The sequence below is a fragment of the Lithobates pipiens genome, unplaced genomic scaffold (assembly GCF_037356315.1).
Source record: "Lithobates pipiens isolate NorthernLeopardFrog02 unplaced genomic scaffold, aLitPip1_a1.2 Scaffold_1, whole genome shotgun sequence".
NCBI lineage: Eukaryota > Metazoa > Chordata > Amphibia > Anura > Ranidae > Lithobates > Lithobates pipiens.
Genome location: NW_027507685.1, coordinates 180,737,017 through 180,755,395, shown reverse-complemented (window position 1 = coordinate 180,755,395; position 18,379 = coordinate 180,737,017). Strand labels below are relative to the sequence as shown.

Sequence of the window (18,379 nt, the reverse complement as noted above, 5' to 3'; positions counted from 1 at the left end):
TTGTCACATATGTTTTATGGTTTAGCGCAGTATTTCCTCCACATGCACTTTAATAAAAGTAACCCAAATAAATTGGACACAGACAATAAAATACACGATTAAAGAAAGTAACTTAACTTACAGTAACAGTACATACATGCTGCTGCACATTACACAATAATTTAATTAATAATAAAAAAAACATACCAAAATAAAATATTAACAAAAAACAGGCATAATAAAATGCCAAAGAGTAGACTAAGAGCCTCTATGTTTGAGTAGACGTATGGTATTTGCGCTGTTTACTTTATTGTTCAAAAATAGAAGAACCCTAAAACAAGACAGAGGTCGCACGGGCTATTATACACATCATACTGCTAAGCCGCCAGTTCTGTGTCAAAGTACTGTAAAACATCAGCTTCCAGTCCACGATACATCATCATTCACATCACATAATGGGAGAACTGGAAAACGCAACAACAGGCTAAGATGTTTCAAGGACAACTTAGGCAAGTCCTCAAAACACGTTGGCCTGTTGGGTTTTCCAGTTGTCCTAGGTTATAGGTGATGTGATGAATTGTGGACTGGACTGGAAGCTTACTTTGACGACAAGGTTGATAGAGTTTACTTGTTGGTTTGTTGTATATTAAGCTATCATTAGGTCTTCCTTAATTCACTAGGCCAGGGCGCCCTCTGTCTTGTTTTTTTTTTTTTTTTTTTTTTTTTGACCGCTTAAGTGTATATCCACTAACTTCCCTAGTCATAACTCATAAGAGAGAGTATTAAGAGGGCATCAAGGCGAGCCATGTCCAGTGACGCCAGCAGGGAAAAAATGTAGGCAACATTCTTGGGCCCACTTCCAAGCACCAGAGAATGTGGAGTTGATTGATTTACTAAAATTGGAGAGATTGAAAAATATAGCACCGCTGAATACATTAGGCTAGTCAATGAGCTTTGAAATAAATTCTTCGGGTAGTTCAAAGCTTTGACAAAAAACAAAACAAAAACTGGAAGCTAGTTGGTTAACCTAACCTTCTACATATAGCTACACCAGATTTAGTATAGTAATAGTAAATCAATCAACCTCTGTGTGTTTTCCTGTTCAGTTTCATATCCCTTTACTAATGGCAAAGTTACTGTACAAAACAAACTGTTATAAAATTAAAGAACAACACCATAACAAGTACAACGAAATATGGCAGAAGGCCAGTAGTTTGTTTCACAGTTTTTCTGTAAATAATTATATTAGAAATTATATGATTTTTTTTTTTTTTCAACTTAAATGAGAACTCATTTTTTCCCTAAGTTCTCTCCCTAAGGTGTCAGCGGCTGCATGTGCGATAAAACTGTATGTATATGTAATATATAGCTGCAGGTTACATACATAGTCATACAGTATACTGCACTGTGTTCCAGCCCCGGGTATGGATGAAGACTTCCCGGAACAACACAGACTAGTCTACAATCTGATCTACAACAGCGGCGCTCCTCCAATCACAGCAAGCAATGTAGACTAGTCTGTTTCCGGAAGTCTCCGCCCATACCCGAAACAGTGCAGTATACTGTATATATGTAGCCAGATACAGAACAGATATGCATACAGTTTTGCACATGCAGCGGGCTAACAGCTTAGGGAGAGAATGAGACATAGTTTGGCACAACAACAAACTATGTGTACAGTAGTTCAAAAGCTGGCGTTCTCCTAAATTGAAGAAGTTAAACTGTAGAAGAACTACAATGAACATTGAACAACCAATGGCACAACTAGGCATTGGAACATACATTAGTTGTTCCAAATAGTGTCCAATAGCACAGTCTGACTCATACCAATTAATTTACTATGTTCAACATAGTAAATTAATTGGACGGTGCTACTGGTTTCTAAATCTATTTCAGAGTAAGTGGCAGATTTCGCTTTAAGAACAAAAGTTGTTCAGCTTTCTCACAGGAGAGACAATTCCTCTTCCCATGAAGAATATGAGATGCTAGATTAAATAGTCTCTCACTCTCTGTACTGGTGCTTGGAGCAAATAAATATCTGCGTGCGGTTTGTGCAAGCAAAGGGAAATGTTTGTTGATACACCAATACTCAAGGGGATTGTCGCTTCTAGCAATAGGCTGTTCAGCTAAATAAATCTACAGCTGTTGGGTAGCTGCAGTTGTGGCACTGCTATGGACCGGGGTGCGTTCATGTAAAATTTCTTCAAACATATCTGATATCGAAGTTTGCTCCTTCACCAGATGCTTCCATCACCTTGATTTGTGCCTGTATCATTTCCCATGCACACTGCTTTTTTTTTCTCTACATTAAAAAAATAATGTTCTTTTAAATCGAGGATCTAGAACTGTTGCAATGCAGTACACAGGGTTGGTTTCGGTGTCTTGAAATCGGTTAACAGCCTCTAGTAGAGTGGTTTTAGCCGTTTTTTACTACATGGCCTGTTTCTGCTTCTTTAACTAGCAGATGCTTCAGTGCAGCAATCAAGGGAATAACTTCAGCAATGGAAGCATTAGCTGTGCTTATTTCTTTTGTTAACTGTTCAAATGGAGAGAGAAGAGACCAACTATTTTCAGCTAACATCCACTGATGTGCGTTCAATGTTGCCGGCAGCTTGTAATCTGCAATGTATGCAGCTAAAACATGCCTTTGTTCAAAAAGACACTGCAGCATATAGTAGGTGCTGTTCCAACGAGTGCCTACATCTTGCTGTAGTCGTTTCAGTGGCATTCCAAACTGTATCTGCAAAGCTTGTAATCTGGAATAAGCAAGTGGATAATGCTTAAAGTGACCCACAATTTTTCTTCCTTTTGATACGATATCAGATATGGTGTGCTGACTCAGCAATCCCTCATTCACAGCCAATTGCAGTGTGGGTGCCAGCCATACATGGTATGTTTTTAAGTTCACTGTCCTCCGTTGCTTTTGCCATGTTCCACGCATTATCTCGGACAATCAAATGCACTTTAGACTTCTCAATGTGCGAAGTATGGTTTTTAAAGCGTCAGATATTGCTGCTGCAGTATGTGATCCAACAAACTCACGTGCTTTAAGTAGGATGTTTTGCAATTGAAATTTGGCATCTATCCACTGTCCTTTAAGGCTGAACATGCTCATTGGACTGACATCTGAACTCCAAATGTCGGTAGTAAAACTGATTGCTATGATGTCGGTAGTCATTAGCTCATGAACGTGTTTTCTAACACTGCAAAACAATTCAGGTAGACATGTATCTGCAAAGTAGCATCTGCTTGATATTGTGTAACACGGCTCAATATGTTGCATGAGCCTACGGAATCCAATGTCCTCCACAACAGAAAATGGCTGGTCATCTAATGCAATAAATTCCATAGTTTTTTCTGTAATGCTGCGAGCTTTGGGACTGTCACTTGTAAAATTTTTTAATCTTTTCAAAAACTGTGGCTACAGATGGTGTTGAGCCTGTCCCTGAGGCACTTTTTGGAAGCGGTACTGTTTTCCTGTATTCTGTATGCTGAACTGGATGATGTGTTTTCAGGTGGTGTATCAAACCTGTTGTTGAAAAATGCCTTGGCACTGTACCTCCTCTTGAAATGTCTGCTTAGTAAAGACTGCAGATTGCAAATGTGGGGTCTTTATCAGAAACGTTAAAATATTTCCACACTGCAGACATGGTCCACCTTTGCTGGTGGTGTAGAAAAATAGCATAGTGGGAGTGAAATCTGAGGGGAAAAGAAAAGGACTAAAATCAATCTAAAAAACGAAACCCCAGGCAGATATCATTTAAAAAAACAAAACAAAAAAAACTAAAGCACCTTTTATAAAAAAAAATAAAAAAAAGCAACTTTGAGTGCACCTCTCTTGCCATGCACTGCAGTACATCTGACTTGTACCTAAGAATATATATATATTGAATTTGATTGCTGCTAATATATTTTAGAGATATATGGGTACTATAAAGTATATTGCTTGCTGTATAGTGCTACTGCATACTGTCTGTCGTGTTTAAAATATGAATGCGCTTGTCAGTGTAGTATTAGTATAACATACGATTACGAACAACTGAATGCTATCTTGACGGCGCTACATAAGTAGGAAAAAAGTAGTACCTAAATAAGATATGGTCTGTTAGTTAAGTAGAATATATATATTATTATTGGATTTGATTGCATGCCATTTGTGTGAGATATAATATATTCAATCAGCAGGTACTGGTAGGTAGTATATTTCTGCATAGTGCAACTGCATACTGTCAGTCAGTCATGTTTAACCACTACAATACAGGGCACTTTCACCCCCTTCCTTCCCAGCCCAATTTTCAGCTTTCATCGCTCTCGCGCTTTCAGTGACAATTGCGCGGTCATGCTACACTGTACCCAAATGAAATTGTTATCATTTTGTTCGCACAAATAGAGCTTTATTTTGGTGTTATTTATTCACGACTCCGTTTTTTATTTTTTGCGATATAAGCGCAAAGAAAGTGGAAATTTGGAAAAAAAACAATATTTTCTTTTTTCTATTTGAAAAGAAATCCAATAAAATCAAATTTTGTCATAAATTTAAGCCAAAATGTATTCTGCTACATGTTTTTGGTAAAAAAAATTCCGTTAACTGTATAATAATTGGTTTGTGTGATCACGGACATATGTACGCAAATGATCATGTACATATGTGTGCAGGTGATCACGTACATATGTGTGCAGATAATCATTGGGACATGTGATTTTAGTGGGACATATGTGGGGGACATGTTTTTATTATTAGGGACATGTGTTTTTATTATTTGGGGACATGTATGTTTTGGGGACATGTGTGGTTTGGGGACATATGTGGGGACTGTGTTTGTACTGTGTGGTGTGTTGTGTGTTGACACTAGACTGATGATCAGTGAGTAAAAAGCTGTAAAAAGCAGCCCATACTCACTGATCATCAGCCGGCTGCAGCGTTCTGCTCTCCTCTCCTCAGCGATGACTTCCGTGTGAGGAGAGGAGAGCCGATTGCCTAGCAACCGGCTGTTTGTTTACATCACATGACGGCCGTGATTGGACACGGCCGTCATGTGATCAGGAGGGCCAATCACAGAGCCCTCCTGCCGATCTCAGATGTGCCGTGTCCGGGTGACACGAGCACATCGGGATCGCGCCGCTGCGCGGGCACGCGCGCGCGCGATCCCGCTACTTCTGAATGACGTTCAGGAACTTCCTATCAGGAGTAGACGGCTCCCACCCGGCCGTATATATGCATTGGCCGGGTGGGAAGTGGTTAAAAAAAAATTAATGCGCTTGTCAGTGTAGTATTAATATATTATATAACATACGAACAGCTGAATGCTATCTAAATCAATTGATGTTTGACAGCGCTATATAAGTAGTAAAGTAGTTCCTATATGAAATATAATTAATTATTACCTGGCCTGTTAGTTTAGTAGTAGAAGAACTAGTAGAAGTAAACAACTAACTCTAATAGTGCTAAAAGTACACAATCACATAGCTGAATATCTCTATAGCAAAGTTTCTAATATATATATATATATATTAATATATTGTTTGACGTGGTCAATAGTTAAAGAAGAGAATGCTCACCGGCTTATAGTAGTAACAGTAGCCATCCAGGAGGGAAGGTGCCCACTTTCCAATGCAGCCTGGTCTGTATGCAGCCTCCCGAGTCGCAACTTCATCTCAACGACGAGGAACATCCACGGGGAAAGTCCTCCCGACTGCAGCCACAGCTAACTCCAGCATTTCCACCACGGGGAACATGCTCACGAGTCCAGCGTCTTAACCAAGAGGAACATCCGTGATGTCACTTGTTGCACACACCCACTACTGCGCATGCGCAATTTTAGGCACTATTATGGGCAAGATTTTCCTTTCGGGGCAGTGCCCAAAAAACTATTTTTGGCCAAAATGTTTCGGCGGCTGAAATTTCGGTGAATCTCTCTAGGAAAAATGATCCTCCCTGATGTGTTCATTGGGTGGCACTTCAAGTGAATTGGGCCATTGCAGCTTCCCTGCAACCGCATTCAGTGCACCCAGTGGTGGTGCCAGCATTAAGGGGTAAAACTGGCAGTGAGGAGGCAACATAACGCTTTGTCAAACACTCTCTGAAAAGCAATCCACTGTAAATTGCTCCTCATAGTGTTACCTATGTTAAACAAGCCCTGAAAACCTAACAAATTATTGATCAAAGTAGACCTGTTCTTGTTATAAAAAAAAAATACATTTTGTGTGTTGGGATTGGGATATCACTAAAGAACACTTTAGTTAAGGCAGTATTAAACTCAAAAATAAAATGTATTCTGTAGTAGCTTACCAATTCTTAGATGGCTGCATTAACTTTTTTAGTTTTTTTTCCTTTATTTTCGCTTGGTGATCTTGCCAGTAAATCTTTTTTTTTGTTTGTTTTGTTTTTTGTTTTTTTAAATCTTCCTTTAAGGCCCCGTTCACACCTAGGTGTCTGTGGTCACGGACAGTATCACCGCAATTTTGCCCATGATCCCAAAACTTTCTGCAAAATGGACAAGTCGCACCACGCTTCTACAGGTGGCATTGATTTTTAATGGCACCTAAATGCGGGTGTGATTCTGCTGCGCTTGTCTTGCGATAAATTGCAGAAATCGCGATTGCAGGAAGTTTGTCATCCAAAAGAAGCTCCTTTTTGAGCGACAAGCTTCACATAATGCAGTTTGCACCAATTTCATTGGTGCAATATCATGGCAGAATTGCACCTGCTTTTAGGTGCCATTGAAAATGAATGGCACCTGAGCACGCATGGTGCAATTTTTCAGTGTTGCAGAGTGCCAATTTGTGCCACCTATCAGTGCCCATCCGTGTCATCCATCAGTGCCGCCCATCAATGCCACCTCATCAGTGCCACTTCATTGGTGCCACCTCATGGGTGCCCATCAGTGAAGGAGAAAACTTATTTACAAAGTTTTAAAACTGAAACAAAAGTTTTTTTCAAAATTTTCGGCCTTTTTTATTTGTTTAGCAAAAAGTGAAAAAACGTAGAGGTGATCAAATACCACCAGAAGAAAGCTCTATTTGTGGGAGCAAAATGATAAAAATGTAGTTTGGATACAGTGTAACATGACCGCGCAATTGTCATTCAGAATGCGACAGCGCTGAAAGCTGAAAATTGGTCTGGGCAGGAAGGTGTATAAGTGCCCTGTATTGAAGTGGTTAAGTATGGGTCCCAACACAGAACCTTGGGGTATACCACAAATAAGCTTAGACCATTCGGAGTATGATTCATTAATCACTAATCTCTGAACACTGTCTTTTAGCCAGTTTTCTATCAATTTACTTACTGAATTTTTGAATCATTGAGACTTTAACCTACAGAGTAGCTCTGTGTGGGGAACGCTTTTGCTAAAGCCACAGCCACTCCTTTTGACTTGGGTTTCTGCCTCTTCATAAAAATAACTCAGATTTGTTTGACAACTTTGGTCTTTCGTGAATCTATGATGTTCATTGCTTAAAAACCATTTGTGTGGTCAGTTATTAAACTCTTAAGTATCCTCCCAACTATAGAAGCATTGCCCTGTTCAATATCCTCATGAGAAATGTCTCCTTTTTTGTAATGGAATAAGGCATGTGAATACCTGTCATTCTTTGAAGGTTCTAATGTGCTAGCCTGTATTGCTAAATTGAGAGTTTCTGTGGTTGGTGTGTACAAGCATAGCGCCAAGAGAACTTGACTTTAGACTTCTTCAAGTATTAGCTCAGCTTAGGCTGACATCTGCTGGCTTGATTTATTCATTAGCATGGTGGATTTGACAAAGTAGGCTTCCAGATGTTAACTGCTCACTACTTCACTGGCTCTCATTTATACCCAAGTATGACATATGTTGCATGTTTTTTATTGTGCTAAATAATCATAAATCTAAATTTTGAAGGTAACGTCTACATAGTATTTCTTTATGGTATATACCAGAACCACACCTCCCATTGGCTGATCTGAGAACTTTTCTACTGACGTTGGTGAAACCTGACATTTAAGCCAAGAATAGATGGATCAGGTTAGCAGGGACTGGCCTAGATTTCATCCATCTATGGGCCGGCTGATTGTACTGAAGCCTATCTATTTTTATACTTCAGTACAACCAGCCGTTGGATTTTTTGCATGCAATTACTGGTGGCAGTTATAGCCGCCAAAAGTGATTGTGTTCTGGGGGCAGGGGAGGCTTCCTGCCCACAGAAGACTGTAGTGCTGTGGGAGAGCTTCCCCCATCAACACTGACTGTGTTGGTGGGGGAATCGAGCAACTTTCTTTCCTGCAGCCACGGGTTACAGGAAAGCTAATGGCATAATTTTATAGCTTGCTTTAGAGATTCTCAAAATGGAGATAAGATTAGTGAATTTAGTCTTTCAGAGATACAAATTATAATGGAGTTTACAGATTACAAAATGGTGTCTTTAGATCAATTGCAAAACAAGTCTTAAGGTGACAACCAATGAGCTACAAGTACTATTCCTAAGAGGCCACACCTTCACTTTTATACTACATTCTCATAAAAATCTTCATAAGCCTCATTATTGCAAGGGAGATTGTAATGGTGAACAATATCTGAACTGGTTATGCACAGTATTTTAGAAAACTTTCCACTGCTTCAATTTCTGATCCTTTTATTTTACTCATGGATTGGTGGATTGACGGGAATGTAATATGCTTAGCACTGCTACAAGTGGGCAATTGATCAACTATACGTTATTGTTTCTTATTCAAGGAAAAGAATCAGCTGTGCAATCAAATGGATATCATGAAACCGAAGAGTCTTTCCTCTTTCCAAAAAACAGATTTGGATGAGTTTGAAGTATTTCAGCAAAAAGAAATGTCAAAAATCAAAAGCACGGTAAAAGTTAATTTGTGCAGTATTTAGTTGTAGTATTCCCGGAAAATGTAATTTCATTCATAGGACTTTAACACCACCCAAAAAATGGTTTTGTTTGCCAGGCAGTCACTATTTTCTGACCTGCAAGATATTATATTATGCACTACCAGAGTAGGATTTTGGTGCACATTAATCGAGCCATTGACATTCCAGTACTTTTTATGTTTATGCTCTAAAGCAGGAATGCAAGTTCTGTGTTTAGCTTATGGAATCGATTTAAATGTTCAAATACAACTACTTCTTTAACTGTTTTGCTGTATTAAACTGAATGTTAAACTTAATGTTTATTACTATTAACAGATTTAACAGTGTTAACAGTTTGCTTTCTAGGGCTGCAACTAACGATTATTTTTATAATCGATTAGTTGGCCGATTTATTGTGTCAATTGATCGGTTAATAATCTTAAGAAAAAGTGTGGTGTATAATTTAGTTAATATGTAAAGTTAAAAAAAAAAAAAAAAGCCAATTTATTCTTAAATATCTCTGTATGCAGTGGTAAAAAAATAACAAACTATATGGTAAGTATACTGTATATACTATTAGAAGATATATACTATTAAAGGGTGAATCTGGTAAATATCAGACTCAAAGATCAAATCTTTTCTAAATACCCAGCGGCTGAAAAAAGTACAGATGTGAACATGTCCCATAGGAAACAATGTAAATGGACTGTAGTGCATTCCTGCAAAAAGCACCAAAAAACACATAGATGTGAACCAGGCCCAATACGTTTAGTAACATAATGGGGTGAAAAAACTAAAATTAGCCCTTTATAGTAAAAAAAAAGCACATCGCCACTGTAAGGGGTTCATTTTTTTTTTTACTGTAGAACGTAAGAAGAAAGAAAGTAATATTTACAGTAGCGATTATTTTCTCCTCTTGTACTATAAAGGGCTCATTTTAGTTTAGTTTTTTTTAACCTTAGGCCTAAGACGTTTAGTAACATAATGTGGTTAAAAAACTAAAATTAGCCCTTTATAGTAAAAAAAAAAAAAAAAAAAAAAAAAAAAAGCACATCGCCACTGTAAGGGGTTCATTTTTTTTTTACTGTAGAACGTAAGAGAAGAAAGAAAGTAATATTTACAGTAGCGATTATTTGCTCCTCTTGTACTATAAAGGGCTCATTTTAGTTTTTTTTTTTTTAACCCCATTATGTTACTGGCCAATTGATCAATTATGAAAATAGTAATCTATTATTATTAGTATTATTTTCATAATCAATTAGTTGTCGATTAATCGATTAGTTGTTTCAGCCCTATTGCTTTCTATTTCTAATGGGTGAATGTATGCGTACTAGTAACACATGTATTTTAAACTGGTGCGGAGAGATATGCTTGTCCGGCAGAGCAAAAATTTCATAAATGTTCACAGTAAATAATACTCAAGTGCACAATGCTTGTCTTAGTGGTTGTAAAGTATATATTTTTTTCTTAAAATAACAAACATGTTCTACTTACCTGCTTTTTACAGTGGATTTGCACAGTGCAGTACCGAACCTCCGCTTCTGAGGTCCCTCCAGCCGGTGCTCTAGGTTCCTCCTCTCCTCCCCAGTTGCTATTGAAAGTACATTCTAGAGCACACAAACACAATTTTGTGCACCTTTGAAATGGTGGCACACTTTGGCACCCTAAATTTGCCATAGCCAATGCTTTAAAAGCCCCTATAGATCAACAGTTTTGTGTTGACTATGAATAAGGGGTATAGCACTATTGTTCTCAATGTAGGCTGTATGACAATATGTAACGATTAGCGCAAACATTTGTAGGCATCCCGATGCATATGTCTACATTTGTATGGATGGATTCCAGTTTGATTCCAAATCCAGATGGATTCCAGTTGTTGTTTTTTTTTTTTGGGGGGGGGGGGGGTGTAATTGCTTGGGTGTAGCTTTTTTAGTGTGTAAAAAAAAAAAAAAAAACACTTTATAACATAATCACATAGGTGTTAGAGGTTCTCTTTAATGCCCCGTATTAACACTAAGGGAACACAACAGAACCCAGAAGTGAAGTTTTACAGATGGGGAACTCTGCTAATGGACATCCCTCCCTTCTGCCTGGTGGCATTCACTAGCCAATCTCGGGATCGCTGAGGGGGCTGGGGTGGGAACATTTTCCTGTGGTGTGTGGAAGTGATCAATGACTATATAGAAGCTGATTGCCTCTATCTGAGAGCTGACTGTCAGATTTACACACATTCCCATCTGTCTTTGATACTGTGATTTCATTTTTGGTTGTTTTGAGATCTGTAGATATCAAAAATAAATTAAATGAGCTGATTATACTGGATAGGCACCAGATTTATTGTAAACAGTTCTTTTGTATTTTGTTTACGAGTAAAACCTAATCGGCATAACCTTCTGTACATTTTCCAGCTGTTAAATAAAGAGCAGTTATTGAGTCAAGTACAAGAAGAGGTGACCTCACTAAGGACAGAGTTGGTGGTATCGCGGGCTGAAAGTCAAGATGCCCAAGAATTATTAGAAAGACTAAAGGAGAATCTTCAAAAAGTGCAGAAGGAAAATGACAAGCTGTCACAGCAGAGGTGGGTAGCCTAAGAATAATTGCATCTGTAAAATGCTAAATGCTAAACTCTGGACACCAATGCTTTCATTTAAATATATTTCTCAATAGCCAGAATGATATAAATCTATTTTGCGTGTACCTTTACAAAGCCAGTTATGACATTAGTGGTGACATTATCTTTGCAATGTACAGTACATAACCTGAACAGAGATGTGGAAAGGATCCAGCAGATCCACCCAGTACAGACTTCTTCAGAAAACTATAGAAGGGGGCAGATGTCAGTCACCCTGCACGAGGAGAAAGAGCAGCCATGAATGGCCTTTATTACAGGGAAGTACCTGCACAAAGGCAAAGCTTTACACTGAATTGCTGCATGGATCTATAAGAAATACACAAAGTGAACCAATATACAAGTAACAATACACATTCCTCTTGTATTTAGGGGAAGGGCTTTATACCTTCTACAGAGGGTGCTACTATGTACACAGAACAGGCCAGTGCAGCATGCCTAATTGTGTTGCAGGGGCTGTACCAAAATCTCCTTACCATATGGAAATTGGAAGACGCTATGCTCATGGCTGCATTTAAGCATGCACAGCCTGGCTAATGGCTGATCGAGCACCGTAGAGTGATCTTTCAGTTTTATGCATGTACATGGCACCAGCTGACAATTTTTTCATTCATAAGTGAAAGCTCATACAGCACTGAGGCATTATGTGCTCCATTGGTTGGGCTGTGTGTGTGTAAAAGTAGGCGCTAACAGAAAGCCAAAGCTCTGTGTGATTGGTCACTGTTCTAAATGAGCGATCAACACTGCTTGTTCATTCATAATGGCAGATACTTTATATAGAGCCACAGCTCTGAGTGATTGTTCATAATAGTGACAGATCACTGAGCTTAGAGAGGAAGCAGGATTCTGTGCCAATGGCCACCCATATTTTGGGCTTTGGGCATGGTTCCTTGAAGCACTGTTGAGGGTCAACTAATTTGATAGCTGCAACTATATTGCTGCAGTGGCGTTGATGCAGCTGGGAAGAGAAGGGATTTCTCCACATGAAAAGCCAAGCTTATTCAGATTTACAGTAAATTTACAATTATAAGCCAGAAACTTGTTCCTTCCATAAAGATGTAGTCTATGACCTAAGAACACCTAAGTAAAAAACTTAAGAATAAGAGAAGGAGGGGTTATATGGGCTGTCCTAATGGCTTTGTTTGCCAGTGTTCTCGCCTGAAGGTGGTAACATGTAACCCATAGTCACGTTATGAGCATGTCTTGTGTACAATTAAGAAAAAAGGTTTCTAGAAAGTGTTCCTCACTGGAGACCTCAATCCTCCTAGGACACTAGTGAAAAAAGTAAAGTTTAGGACCTATACCACCATTTGGCTTTGGAACTGTGAGCAGGTTTGTGTAGAATCCTTTGAACCTGTCCTGTGGCAGTACTGGTACAATAACAACGTGGGACAAAAAGTTTTTCAGGGCCATTTGCAAATCTGACTTTGGTTGGTCTGAAAAAAGAAAGGGGTCAGGCAGGGGAGTTTTGCACTTTATTTTGTACCCTTTTGAAAGCACCAGTTGAACCCACAGATCTTTGGTGTCTGTGACTTGGATGTAAACTGCAGCAGATATCCCCCAACTCTTAGACGTGAGGGCGCCCCTTCATTGTGAAGAGGGGACTTTGTGGAGGGCCTTGTGTCAAAAGGAAGGGCTGAACTTTTTGACATCTAAGTCTGCTTTGAGAGTGGAGGTGCTCTGTGTTTAGATTAGCTAGGAGCTCCTAAGGAAGGGGATTTTATCACCACCTTCTGCAGAAGTAAGACTTTTCGACCTACGACCTCTTTGATGAATTGGTCAAGAGCCTGAAACGGACGTCTTTATATGTGTAAGGTGCTTTTATACAGGCAGCTTCCACTGTCCATACCTTTAGCCATGATATTCTGTGAATACTGTATGAATATAGATTAGAGTTATTCTGGATATTTGTCTCTTGATGAATTCCAGGGTACCTACAGAGAAAAGACCAGAAGACCAGAAGGCAGTTGCAATTGCTCTGCAACAGCAGGATGCTACAATACAGGGTCATGTTGTGAGCGGCACAGTGGTGTAGTGGTTGGCACTCTCGCCTAGCAGTAAGAAGGGTGCTGGTTCAAATCCCAACCACGACACTACCTGCTTGGAGTTTGCATGTTCTCCCTGTGCCTTCGTGGGTTTCCTCCGGGTACTCCGGTTTCCTCCCACAATCATGCAGGTAGGTTAATTGGCTTCTGTCCAAAATTGGCCATAGTATATGAATGGGGACCTTGGATTGTGGGCTCCTTGAGGGTCCAATGCGAGTGTGCAATGTACTGGGATAGGGACAATTGTAGACACTCGCTCAGGTTGACCTGGATGGACTGGTGTCTTTATTCAACCTTACTAACTATGATGTTGGTTATTCATTATATGTGTCCAGTTAGCTGCAGTTGTGCATACAGAAATAGCAGTGTGACAAACCAAACTGGGACAGAGACTTTTGGAGTGGGCTAGGGGCAAGCATCCTACCCACTGACTATGGGCCCTGGCTTTTAAGGGAACAATATTATCTATAGCCCAAACTAGCAAGGACTGCGTCGGTCTGAGACTCAGAGCAGATATTAATAAAATTAACTCAAGCAACCAGATGCTGGGGGTCTCCTGATGTAATATGTTTAAGGTGTTATGTGTTAAGCGTCTTTCTCCCATTGTGTGCCTACTAGGTGTGCATTCCCATTGTTAATCGAGTGTTAATTGAGTCGCCTCTTATTTCTGTCTGTCTGCTCATCTTGGAGATGAGATTAATATTGTGTCCACATTACCTTAATTATTATTGGTTATTGAATTATTGTGGGATGTTATGTGTTTAACTCGCTTACGGTTTAATTGGATCATTGTGTATGTTGGCTGTTCTTCAGCTACTGTATGTTCATTCTCTTACTGTTCACATGTGATCAACTTCTTATCTGATCTAATGTACTATAAATACAGTGTGAGTTTTCAATAAAGAGTTCCAGCTTGTACTTGAGCTAGTGGCGCCTAGTATCTTGGGTGCAATATGCCTCTATAATAACTGATTCCTGGTTCCAGACTGGAGGAAGCTATAATCTTGACAGAAGCACCCATGCTGGGTGTTGGACGGTTCCGTCACAAGCAACAAGAGCTGGTTTTAGCGCTGTGCCTGCCAGGTAAAAGAGTTTTTTTAAAAGTCAGCAGAATATTCAACCACTTCAGCCCCGGAAGAATTTACCTCCTCCCTGACCAGAGCCCTCTTTTGTGATTCGGTACTGCGTTGCTTTAACTGACAATTGCGCAGTCATGCGACGATGTACCCAAACAAAAATGACGTCCTTTTTTCCCCACAAAAAGAGCTTTCTTTTGGTGGTATTTGATCGCCTCTGCAGTTATTTTGTGCGCTATAAACAAAAAAAAGTGACAATTTTGAAAAAAACACTTTTGTATTTTTTGCTATAATAAATATCTCCCCCTCCCCCCTTTTACTTTAAAAAAAAAAAAGAATTCTCAATTTAGGCCGATATATATTCTTCTACATATTTTTGGTTAAAAAAAAATCGCAATATAAATTGGTTTACGCAAAAGTTAGCATTTACAATATAGGGGAAAGATGTATAGCTTTTTTTTTTTTTTTTAATAGTAATGCCAGCTGTCTGTGATTTTTAGATTTTTATCATGACTGTGACATTATGGCGAACACATTTTTGGGACCATCGGCATTAATACAGCAATCAATGCTATAAAAATGCATTGATCACTGTAAAAATGTCACTGGCAGCGAAGGGGTTAACACTAGGGGGCGATCTAGGGCTCAACTTGGTTCCCTGGGAGATGATTCTAACTGAAGGGGGAGTGAACTGACTAGAGGAAGTGTTGGATCGTGGTTCCTAGCTAATGGGGACACACGATCTGTCACTCCTGTCAGAACAGGGAAGTGTGTGTGTGTGTGTGTGTATGTATGTGTGTGTGTGTGTGTGTGTGTGTGTGTGTGTGTGTTTATACACACTCATCCCTGTTCTATGTCTCCTGATCACTCATGGCTGGCGGTCATTGAGACCCTCGGCCACAAGAATCGGCACCTCCGCTGTGCAGTGGGCACACGCGTGCGCCTGCTATCCCGACCCCGCGAGCCGACGTACAGCTACGACGACTCACGCAGGGGAGCCAGCCTGCCGCAGTACAACTGTGTCGGCTGGTCGGGAAGCGGTTAAAGAATACCTTCACCTTTTAGAAATCTGCTACATTAGGGGTAGGCAACCTTTTGAACATCTATATACGGATTGTAATGTGGTGCTTGATTGTGTAGAAATACAAACTAATAACCCTGCTGGGTGCTGAGCTCAAAATACCAGTGCTGCAGGGAACTTACCAAATGTGCAAATCTCGCAAATAAACTAAATTCATATTACAAATGATCATAAAATTATTGAAATTCATGCCCCTACTGGGTAGTGTAACTAAATCACCAGTGCTACAAAAGATGCGGAAATATTATACTGAGTTAATCAATGTGTCAAGATGTATTAGTCCAATTCAGTGATATAATCTTTCACACAATGTGTCCATAAACCAATGGGTTGTAGATCCAGTGACATGAGACTGTGCAAGTCCAATCAATTTTCTCTGTGGTGTGGTCACTGTCCCTTATACCATAATACACACTGTGTGTACTAGCAGCTTACCTCATTCTTTAGACCCTAGGGTCCAATCGCGTATAGGTGTAGATGGTTCCTCTCCATGAGTGGCTGTGTCCAGTAGTAATGCGACACTGTAAGACCATACAGATCTGTCCGCACTTCCTACTTCTATGTAATTACCTCTCCTCCAGTGTATGATGTAATTATATAAGAAGATCCTCATGGTGTTGTATTAAAATATATCGTAGTAAATACATGTACAATATAGTATCAGCAGCATCAAGAAACATGGAACTTCTGGTCTTGGCCAAAAGCGGGCCGTGACGTCACCAGGCTCCTCCCTAGGGTAAGCCTGTCACGGGGTATACTACCTAAAGGGTCTTTAGTGACTGGGTTTCAGAGTGTTTGACCAAGGCCCTGGACCTGTACAGCACCGTGTGGCTAACTCAATGTGTTGCAGCAAGTACCAAGGTGAGCACTCCATGCAGTATGCAGTATCCAGTGTCCAAAGCAAAATTACAGGCTGTCCCCACATGGAGTCCCGGTATGGTTCTCTGGGTTCTATCAAGGTTGTGCCAATATGGATACACTACTTCGGTAGAGAGTAGAAGTCAGTGAGAGTTTATTGAAGAACTGAAAAATAAAGTAAAGAAAAAATAAATACCATTTTTTTGGTAAAATATATAAAGGATTGATTTGCAATGAGTAAAACCAAGCGTAACTTCAAGAGAGCAAATTTTCCAAGGATGAGGGCTGCTTGGGTGACTGGGGACAACGAGAAGGCAAATGTATTAAATACATTCTTTAGCTCTGTGTATACAAAGGAGGGAGCTCAAGTCCATAATGGGGGTGGCAGTGATACAGCCCCAAATGATCTATACTGGCTCAAAAGGGATATGGTCCAAAAATATTTAAACAGAATAAAAATGGATAAAGCACCCGGACCAGATGACATCCACCCACAGATCCTAAAAGAATTGAGCTCTGTAATTTCACAGCCATTGTATCAAATTTTTTGGAACTCATTAATGACAGGAGTAGTACCAACTGGATTGGCGTAGGGCCAGTGTGGTGTATATATTTAAAAAGGGAACAACGTCTTTACCAAGTAACTATAGACCTGTTAGTTTAACTTCTATAGTTGGGAAGATACTGGAGAATTTAATAAAAGACCACATAGATGAGTTCTTGCTGGAAAAAAAAATATTTTAAGCAACAGACAGCATGGCTTCATGATAGACAGAAGTTTTCAAACAAACCTGATTTCTTTTCATGAAGAGGTAAGTAAAACCTTGGACTGAGGGGTGGCAGTGGGCTTAGTATACTTGGGTTTTGCAAAACCGTTTGACACAGTTTCCCACATATGGCTCATGTGTAAGGTAACGTCTACAGTCTTGGAAATATCAGTTTGTAAATGGATAGAAAACTGGCTAAAAGACAATCCCGAGAGTAGTGGTTAATCATTCTTACTCTGAATGGTCTAAGGTTATCATTGGTGTACCCCAAAGTTCAGTGCTGGGACCCTACTTTTTAATACCTTTCCGATTTTACAAGCTGACCTCAATGCACTGTCTAATTGGGTGACTATGTGGCAGATGAGGTTTAATGTTGATAAATGTAAAGTTATGCACTTGGGGGCTAAGAATATGCATGCATCATACATACTAGGGGAATCAATGGTGGAGAAGGATCTGGGGGTTTGGGTAGATCATAAGCTCAATAATAGCATGCAATGCCAAGCTACGGTTTCCAAAGTGAGCAGAGTCCTTTCTTGTATTAAGAGAGGTATGGACTTTGGAGAGAGAGTTATAATTTTAACCCTGTCCAAATCATTAGTAAGACCTCATCTGGAATATGCAGTTCAGTTTTGGGCACCACTTCTCAAAAAGGATATTGGGGAACTGGAGAAAGTGCAGAGAAGGGCAACCAAACTCATAAGAGGCATGGAGGAGCTCAACTATGAGGAAAGATTAGAGGAACTACATTTATTCACTCTGGAGAAGAGGAGATTAAGGGGTGATACGATCACCGTGTATAAATATATAAGGGGTCCATATAGGGAACTTGGTGTTGAGTTATTCACTTTACGGTCAACACTGAGGACAAGGGGGCACTCTTTACGTCTAGAGGAAAAGAGATTTAATCTCCAAATATGGAAAGTTTTCTTCACAGTAACATCTGTGAAAATGTGGAATAGACTCCCTCCAGGGGTGGTTCTGGCCAGGCAACAGGTTATCATTTTAGACTTTGCTGTGAATTCTGGTCCTATAATTTTTTCTCGCACCACTATTCACAACAATGCCTCACATGTATGTGGTGCAATGTTTGCAGCTTTACTTGTTTTT

The 18,379-nt window shown here is 39.7% G+C and overlaps 1 protein-coding gene across 3 annotated transcripts in view; it reads left to right on the top strand.

The window, feature by feature from the left end:
• Positions 1-18,379, top strand: part of GOLGA1 (golgin A1) — a 242,492-nt gene that overhangs the window by 125,333 nt on the left and 98,780 nt on the right. For all 3 annotated transcript variants that reach the window (XM_077478985.1, XM_077478983.1, XM_077478984.1), the window contains 2 exons: positions 8,685-8,810; positions 11,222-11,391. In XM_077478985.1, the coding sequence (XP_077335111.1) occupies positions 8,685-8,810; positions 11,222-11,391 (296 nt within the window). The remainder of the gene's footprint in view (positions 1-8,684; positions 8,811-11,221; positions 11,392-18,379) is intronic.